Here is a 9,818-nt window from a genome sequence, read left to right on the forward strand (position 1 = left end):
TGGAATGAATTATGCAAAAGAAACAAAATGTTTTGAATAAATGTTAAGCTTTAAACATGTATATATGTATGTTCCATTAGCAATTGTTAATGTCATTTAAAACTACACGCATAATATATAATATTTATTATTCTATGAGTTCATTTATTTCCTAATCTTACAATTTAATTACCATTGAAAATAGTTAAATAATTATGTAAATGGTCTAATAAATATATAAATAATTATAAATAGTTATAAATACTTTAAACTTTAAATAATTAAACTGAATTCAGTGCATAATTAAGAGAATTTTCTTTTATAGAAGTAAGAATAGATTTTTTATTAATATTAAACTATACTAAATCTCCTGTAAGTTTAATTAATTATTAACGTCAATTCTCTTTTGATGTAAAATTATTACACAATTACGTATTTAAATATTAAAAAATTATTTTTTTTGCACAAATTTTTATAAATTTTTCTTTTAAAATGTTTTACAATCTTTTCTGAACAATATTTTGCAAAAGGAAAATTTTTAAACAAATTTTTATTGTTTTCCTCGTGAAAAATATATTTTATTCTTTGAATCGTTGATCATAATTTTTGTAAAATTCACTGGCTTGTTTAAATAACAGCAAAAAAAAATATTCATTAATTAATGGCTTTAATAATTATTAATACAATTATAAAAAATTAAAAATGTAAGTTAAATAAAAATAAATAAAAATAACAAAAACATTAAGGACTTACAAAATAAATGTTAACTAAAATATATTAATTATTAATAATAAATGAAATATAATTATTATTATTAATTAATATAATAATTAATAGTAACAATTATTAATTATAACATTATATTTGTGAAAAAAGTTTCACAATCGTTTACGATCAAACAATTGAAGGAAAAAAATATTTTTACCCAGAAAACAATATTTTTTGTTTACAAATTTTTATTTTTTGAATTGTTGATGAGAAGAATTATTTTTACAAAATAAACAAAAATTTTTTACAAAAAAATTTGAAATTAGGAAAATTAATATTCTATTAAATTAATTAACTAGTATAATAATTTGAATGTTCTTTAATTCGTTCACATTTTATGTCCTTCACACTCTGAAGTTGTCTTTTGCTTATACTTTTGTTTTTTGTTATCTTTAGATAGATTGTATTCTTTTCATTAAAAGATTAACATTAAAAATTAAATTAAAAATTATTGTTAGCTAGTAGTTGGTTATAAACGTTGTAAACTTCACCAACGTTAATTTAGTACAAAAAATATTTTTGTATTTTAAATAAATAAATAAATAAAAGCGAATTTCGAAAGAATAAAATTTGATTTTAAATCATCTTACCGTGAGCAAAGGAAACGAACTACTATGATAAAATATGAAAGTATTTTTTTTTCGTAGTTCGGCGTTTCTTTTTCAATACAATGTATTTTCTATCGTCACATGAGAACTCTCTGAAGGAAGAAAGAAAATAAAATGAATTTCCAAGAAATAATCCCACTGCGCATGCTCGCATTAAACTTAATAACAAGATCTAATTTTGCAATTTAGAGGTAAATATTATATTAGTCAAATTATTATCTCTCTACTCCAGACAACCCTTTAACAACCTTAATGATTCCTCGTTACATAACTACTTTGTAAAATTTCAAAATAGATAAAAGCTCTCCTTAGATTGTACGCACGTAAACTCCGAACTCAAATTTAACTAAATTATCATTTCTTTTGATTATCGGTAAACAATTATTTTATTTTCTATACATATTCCACATTTACTTTGTAAATGCATAAAACTTTTGTAAATGAATACAAAATTTCTTTTCAACTAGAAAAAAAATATATTTCAAAATTTAACGATCGTTTCCTATATTATAGTCAAAATGGACGGAGAAATTGGTATGTATACAAGTATTGTTGAAATTACAATTTAATTCAAATAATATTTCTGAAATTTATATTCACAAAAAATAGTGCAAAGATTTAAAAGCGGAAAAAATATATTAGAATAATATATTATTAGAAAATTTATATTAAGGAAATTATTTTTTTTTAAAAGCCTTCGAAATTTTGTCAAAGTATGCTCGCATTAATATCAAAGCATTTGGCGCATGGCCTAGTCAAAAAAATAAAAAATTATCCCGAGGTTTATTTTACACTTGTCTGATAATTTTATTCTTTGGAGTATTTCTTCCTCAAACATTGAAAGTTCTTCGAGTGTGGAACAATTTTGAAGTGCTGATAAGTGTTCTTTGCACTGCGGAATTAACAATTTTAATGGCAGCAACAAAAATGATTGTTCTTTATTACAATAAAAAAAGTACGTATTTTTTTTTATATATTTTGAAAAAAAAAATTAACAAAAGTAAAAATTCGACAAAAACTAAAAATTGAAAAAAACAGGTTTAGTCAGACTTAAGGTAAATTTAGTTTAACTTATTCTTTAAATCTTGAATTTTATTTAATTTATTGTCAGTAGTAAAAAACAAGATTCAGCCAGACATGAAGTTATTAATTTCCACTGATTTTGATGTATTGCCAGTAGTAAAAGTCAGTAGAAAAAATCAAGTTTAGTCAGACATAATTTTATTTTACGGTATTTTAATTTAAAGTAATAATAATCAGTAGAAAAACCAAAGTTTCGACAGACTATAAGTTAATTTGACTGTAATTTGATTCAATTTTATAAACTTCAAGTAGTAAAGACCAGATGTAGTCAGACATAAAGACATAAATTTCAGATAATTTTAATTTTATTAGTAAAAGTTTTTATTATTTAAATTTTAATGCAATTTAAGTTAATTTACTGTCAGTAGAAAAACCAAAGTTTAGTCAGACTTGAAGTTAATTTTACTGTAATTTGATTCAATTTTTTTAAACTACAAGTAGTAAAGACCAGATTTAGTCAGACATAAAGGCACAAACAGATAATTTTAATTTAATACTAGTAGTAAGAGTTAGATTTAGTCAGACATGTGGTTCATTAAATAATTAGTTTAAATTTAAATTTTTATTATTTAATTTTATTGCATTTTAATTTAATTTAGTGTCAGTAGAGAAAATAAAGTTTAGTCAGACATAAATTTCATTTTACAGTATTTTAATTTAAATTAGTAAGAGTAATAATAATCAGTAGAAAAAACAAAGTTTAGTCAGACTTGAAATTAATTTTACTGTAATTTGATTCAATTTTTTAAAATTACAAGTGGTAAAGACCAGGTTTAGTCAGACATTAAGACATAAATTACAGGAAATTTTAATTTAATACTAGTAGTAAAAGTCAGATTCAGTCAGACATGTTAGGTTAATTTAATATAATTTATTGGCATTTAATGTGTAAATTTCATTTAATTTGTAACCAGTAGTAAAAACCATGTTTTGTCAGACAAAAAATTTTCGTTTTCAAATTATTTTAATTTATTATATCTAGTAGTAAAAGCCATGTTTTGTCAGCTAATTTATTTCAATTTACTGTCAGTAGTAAAAATCGGATTTAGTCAAACATGAAGCTATTTACTTTAGTTTAATTTCAGTAGTGAAAACCGGATTTAGTCAGGCATGAAGCTTGTTAAAATCCAATAAAATACTGCGGTAAAACAAAGGACGAAAAAATAACAAAACACATAAAATTTGAGTGGAGTCTATAATACACTTTATTATACTTTATCACATTTAATTACCGACACACTTGTGTCGTTGTCAAGGGCTTATCAATCACTGACTCCCCTTTCTTGACTTTACAGCGATTTCACCTCTTTCCCGCAATTTTCTCCCAAAGTTTTTCCCGCGAGTAACCCAAAATAGAGGGCACCACCTTTTCTATCACGCATTTTCAAAAATAAAATATATTACATTAAAATTTATCCTTGTTTCTAAAACTAATTTCCAACATCCTCCCACCTTGAGACTCTGTCTCACTATAAAAAAGATTACTCACATCCAAAAAACACACATAAATAAATTCACTGACATTGAAAATATTCAGGCTTTTTAACAAGGCGTCCACTTTTCGTTGTAATTATTTTTATCCCTCTATCTATCGAACTATTCTTTGACTTTTGTTTATTTTCATGAATACAATTGTCACTAATCACATTATTTTGAAAATCTCGCGGTACATTTTTAATATTATTGAACTCACTTTGAGAAATTTCAAGGGGATAGATTCGTTGAACCGGTCTCTTTAATCTTCCCTCTTTTGTTTTCAACATCACAACTCTTACGTTTCCATCTCTACCAACAAACATTTTTTCAATCTTTCCCAACGGCCAGTCTATACGCTTATGATTGTCATCGCCAATAATTACAATATCTCCTATTTGCACAGTACTACATTTCTTTGATTTACTTCTCGCCGTTAATTGTCCCAAATATTCATTTCGAAAACGTTTTCTCAAATGTTCTACAATTTCCTGTTTTCGCTTATATTTACTCGTCAAATCTACTTGACTTGCTATGTCGATATCCGGTGTACATGTTTCTTTTATTTCGTGAAGGAACATTGCTGGCGTTAATACTTTTAAATCATCAGCTGATTCTGACATATAAGTTAAAGGTCGCGCATTTAACACTGATTCACAGTCACACAATACCGTTAATAATTCCTCAAAGGTAAGACAGGATTTTCCTAACACTCTACGCAACAAATTCTTGAGCATGCCAATCAACCGCTCCCACCATCCTCCCCACCAAGGGGCCGATGGTGGGTTAAATCGCCACTGAATTTGTTTCGCAGAAGAATATTTATTAATATAATCCCAATTTATTGTTTTCAAGATGTTATTCGCACCGACGAAATTCAGCCCGTTGTCACTGTACATAATAGTTGGCCTTCCTCGACGACTAATAAAACGACGAAAACAACATAAAAATGCTTGAGTTGACAGTGAAGTAACCAGTTCCAAATGAATTGCACGATATACGGCGCATGTAAATAAACAAATCCATCCTTTCTGATTACCACGCAAATACACAGGACCCGCGAAATCTACTCCTGTAATCTCGAATACATTGGCATCTCTCACTCGATGAATCGGCAAGGAAGCCGGTATCGTTTCAACATTTTTTGCGTTAAATCTTTTACATGTAATACACTTCGAAATCACAGCTTTCACTGTTCTTCTCATTGACAAAATCCAAAACCGTTCTCTCAGCTGACACATAACACTCTGTACTCCTGCGTGACACATACTTTCATGAGTTTCTCTAATTATAAGCTTTACTGCCTCGTGTTTACCATCTAATAAAATTGGAAACAAAAAGGGGAAATTGTCTTCTCTTTCAATAATTTTCGTTTTTAATCGTATTAAACCATCATTACAAAGAAAAGTCTGTAATGTTGCCAATCTTTGATCATTTTTTGGTAAAAACATTTGTGATTGTAACGTCTTTAAAAATTTCGATTCTACTTCACACAATTCTTTGTATGTGATTCGCGTACCCTTTTCGCTTCCAATCCCAAGTTTAAAATTCTTAAATCGCAACATTATCGCAAAAAATCTTATTAGTTTATTATATGACGAGAATTTTCCCACTATATCTATATTTTCTTTTTCGTTTAAAGTGACCATTGAGACCTGTGCCGTCTTTTTTAATTCCGTTTTTACTTCGCTTTCATCTATTGTAAATTTATCTTGTGGCCAATTTTTTTCGTTATCGCGAAGCCACGCAGGCCCCTCCCACCACCGAGAATCAAAAAGTTGTTTTGCATCGCAACCACGTGATGGAAGGTCTGCGGGGTTCTTTTCTCCCGGCACATGTCTCCATGTTCCTAATTTAGTTAACTCACGAATTTCACGCACTCGATTGTTTACAAAAGTGTTCCACTGCATATCTCGTTTAATCCAAGCCAATACAGTCGTAGCATCTGACCAATATATTATGGGAACATTCTCACAATTCAATGCCCTAACTACTTCATTCGTTAAACGACTTCCGATAGTAGCAGCCAAAAGTTCTAATCGCGGTATTGTGGTTTTTTCCGGCGCTACTCTTGTTTTTGAACTTACGAATCTAAGTTCAACACCTTCTGTTCGTTCGATCCGTAAAAAAACAACCACCGCATATGCCAGTTTACTCGCATCACAGAACATATGTATCGACCAATTTCCGTTACCAAACTTTCTTGGAATTTCTATACGATTCAAATAATATAACAAATTTGACCATTTAATAAATTCATCTCGAGTCTCCTCATCCACGGGTACATCCCACTCATTTTTTAATCTCCATAATCTTTTTAATATTAACTTTGGGATCAAAGTAACAGGAGAAACAAAACCCATGGGGTCAAATACTTTGTTCGCCGCGGAAAGAATTGTCCTTTTTGTTACGACTTTTTCTAGATCAATATTTAGGACAGTCGGATTTATTAATATCGTATCGCGTTTTTTGTTATATAGAATACCCAAGACCAGAGTAGAATCTTTTTTCGCATTGTCGTTCGTATACTCCCAATTTCTTAAGTCAAAACCTCCCTTACTTAGAATTTCTTTAGAATCTTTTATAAAAACTTTTAATTCTTCAATAGAATTTACACTTGTTGTGCAATTGTCAACGTAAAAGGCGTCATTTAATTTTAAAATCGTTTCTTCCGACCAATCGTTCTCGAAAAACTTTTCTCTTACGGCTCTTAACATATTGCACAAGTGTAATTCTAGTACTGCTCCTAATAAAAAAGGGCTGCAAGTTAGACCGAAAACTACTCTCCGATGACGAAAAATACGCATTTCTCCGTCTTTAAACCATAAAAATCGTAAAAAATCACGGTCTTCTTCGTTAACTTCTATCTGTAAAAAAGCTTTACGAATATCCGCAACAACTGCTATTTCATTTTTTCTAAGACGAAGTAAAGAGGTAGGAATTAATTCTATTAAATTGGGTCCTTTTTCAAGGCATTGATTTAAAGCGGGATATCCCTTTTCACTCGAAGATGCGTCGAAAACAGGGCGTATAACCGTATTACTCTCTAGTTTTACTACGTGGCGATGAGGTAAATAATGCGCTTCTTTTTCTATTTCATTTTCCGGGACTAATTCCACAATACCTTCATCTAACCACTCGTAAATTACATTACTATATTTTTCAAAAAGATCTTCAGATATTAACTTCTTTTTTAAATTTTCTAATCTTATTTTTGCAATGTTAAAATTCGAAGCCACTGACGCATGGTCATCAATCCAGGGTAAACACACAACATAACGATCATTTTCTTTTAGCTTGACGGTATTTAAAAAATTCTCCTTAACTTGCTTATCCTTTTCTATCCGGTTTAACTTTTCAATGGGGTCTTTTATTCCTATAGTATCTAAACTCCAGAGATCCGATACTTTTGCTTCTTGTACAAACATGGAAAGAGCTGTCATTGTAAAATCTTCTCTATTATTATTATCAGGTACTCTTCCCATTATTGTCCAACCTAAATTTGTCTCAAAAGCAGTTAAACCGTTCGAACAATCAAATTTATTTCCCGTCATTAGTTTCCCTATAACGTCCGCGCCTATGAGCATGTCTATCGAGTCTTCACCTTTTTGTGAATTGGGATTATAATCGCAAAGTTGAATATTCCTTTTCTCTAATTCAAACATCCAATTAGCTTGTTTTACACAAGGAATATTATTGCAAATAACATCTTGGTTCATTACCTGAAAGTTACACGCGTAAGTCCCCGTACAATTCTTTACTCTAGCCAAATAAATATTATGTACTTCGCTTTTCGTTCTTTCCCCGCCGAACAAAGAATGAACTATCTCTTTACTACCTACTGATTTGTATCCCAAAGACTCAGCGACCCGAGATGTAATGTAAGATCTTTGCGATCCTGTATCAACGACTGCACGAACGCTCATTTCACTCGAATCTGAAAATAAAATTACCCGTAGTGTCTGCAAGTAAACTTCAGGCAAATTACAAAAACTAGCTAAATTTTGTTCTTTAATTTGAATACTACCAGAAGTCGTTTTTCCTTGATCCATTTTTGCAACACTATTACTATTACTCATAGATGGACATAAAAGAACAGAGTGACGACCATTACACTCTGAGCATATGATTCTAACTCGACAATCTTTCGCGCAATGTCCGCGCTTAATACATTTGAAACAACATTTATTCTTACCAATTATATTCCTACGATCTTCATAAGACATCCTTTTCGCCTTCTCACACACTGCACTATCATGCTCACCGTTACAAAAGATACACACACACTTTTTCGGCTTATCACTAGTGAGAAGAACACTGGCGGTGGGGTGCTCCCTCGATGACCATGCTGACTCCTTAGTTGCCTTGGTTTTCTCCTTCTTAACCCCCTCTCCAAAAACTCCAAAACCATTGACAGCCATATGAATTCTCTCCTCGTTTTCCACTTCGCTTCGTAAGAACTCGAGTAATTTCGACAAACGATTATTAGTTTGTGAATCTTGAGTCTGCGTATTGGCACTTAGTGAAATTGAACGTTGCCAAGTCCTCAAAATCTCCTCGGGAAGGGACGACTCAACCAAGGGGTACAACATTGTCGCGCACTTGTCTGTGGTTACACCCAATGACTCTAGAGCACGTATGTGTGCTGATATCTTATCATAGATCTTTGCCACGGACACTTTCACTTTATGAGACGACGCATTTTGTAGAACCAAATTTAATAACTCACGAGTATAAAACTCCACCAATAGATCGTCACGACCGAAACGATTTTTGAGACTCTCGAATGCTTTCGAGTAGTTTTCTGCACTAGTGGGATATCCGGAGACGACATTATCCGCTTTTGACTCTTTCTCCACAGATTGTTTTAAATACTCCAACTTGTCTTCTTTAGAGATTGAATCATCTTCGTGAACCTTACGAAAATGAGACCAGAACTGGAGCCAATCTCCCACGTTGCCACTAAATTTTCGTATTTCTAGAATCGGTTTCTTAAATGGTTTCTGTACACGCGGAACGGTCAAGTTACGCTCGCCTACTTGTTCGGTAGTAATACTAGAATGTTCCAATGTTAACTCTTTATAAGCGAACTTCACTTTAAGAAATTGAAGTTGATAATCATCGTTCGATTCAATTTCATGTTCGATCTCTTCTTCGGAACTATCTGTTTCGAACAGCATTGTAATATACTTTGAGCTCACTTCTTCCAATTCCGTCATCCGCGCTTCCAGTAGATGCATGGCGATCTTTTTCTCTTGATCAGTCGAATTTGGCTTCTTACAAATGTCATTGAAACTGGTCAATGTTCTGGTAAATAACCGTCGTTTAATAGACCGATATTTCTTGCAAGCGTCCATCTTGAATATTTGAAGCGTCTGCCTCGTGCAAACTTGATCACCAAAAATCCACTCAAACACAATTTTCCTTCACCGCAGTCCTGTCACGGTCGCCAGAAATGTTAAAATCCAATAAAATACTGCGGTAAAACAAAGGACGAAAAAATAACAAAGCACATAAAATTTGAGTGGAGTCTATAATACACTTTATTATACTTTATCACATTTAATTACCGACACACTTGTGTCGTTGTCAAGGGCTTATCAATCACTGACTCCCCTTTCTTGACTTTACAGCGATTTCACCTCTTTCCCGCAATTTTCTCCCAAAGTTTTTCCCGCGAGTAACCCAAAATAGAGGGCACCACCTTTTCTATCACGCATTTTCAAAAATAAAATATATTACATTAAAATTTATCCTTGTTTCTAAAACTAATTTCCAACAAAGCTAATTTTTATTTCTTACTAGTAGTACAAACCATATTTAATCAGACATGAAACTATTTTACTTTAGTTTGTTACTAGTAGTAAATACCATGTTTAGTCAGACATGAAGCTAATTTATTTTAAT

General features: G+C 31.1%; 1 protein-coding gene across 1 annotated transcript; it reads right to left on the reverse strand.

Moving 5' to 3' along the window:
- Positions 1 to 3,738: 3,738 nt before the first annotated feature.
- On the reverse strand, positions 3,739 to 9,268 carry LOC122501193. Its single transcript, XM_043610488.1, has 3 exons — positions 5,431 to 9,268; positions 4,132 to 5,229; positions 3,739 to 3,809 (listed from the first exon to the last, which is right to left on the reverse strand). Exons 1-3 carry the CDS (start codon positions 9,266 to 9,268, stop codon positions 3,739 to 3,741), a joined length of 5,007 nt encoding a protein of 1,668 aa, XP_043466423.1.
- Between the last annotated feature and the right edge of the window lie 550 nt (positions 9,269 to 9,818).

Source organism: Leptopilina heterotoma, unplaced genomic scaffold (genome assembly GCF_015476425.1).
Source record: "Leptopilina heterotoma isolate Lh14 unplaced genomic scaffold, ASM1547642v1 Lhet_206, whole genome shotgun sequence".
NCBI lineage: Eukaryota > Metazoa > Arthropoda > Insecta > Hymenoptera > Figitidae > Leptopilina > Leptopilina heterotoma.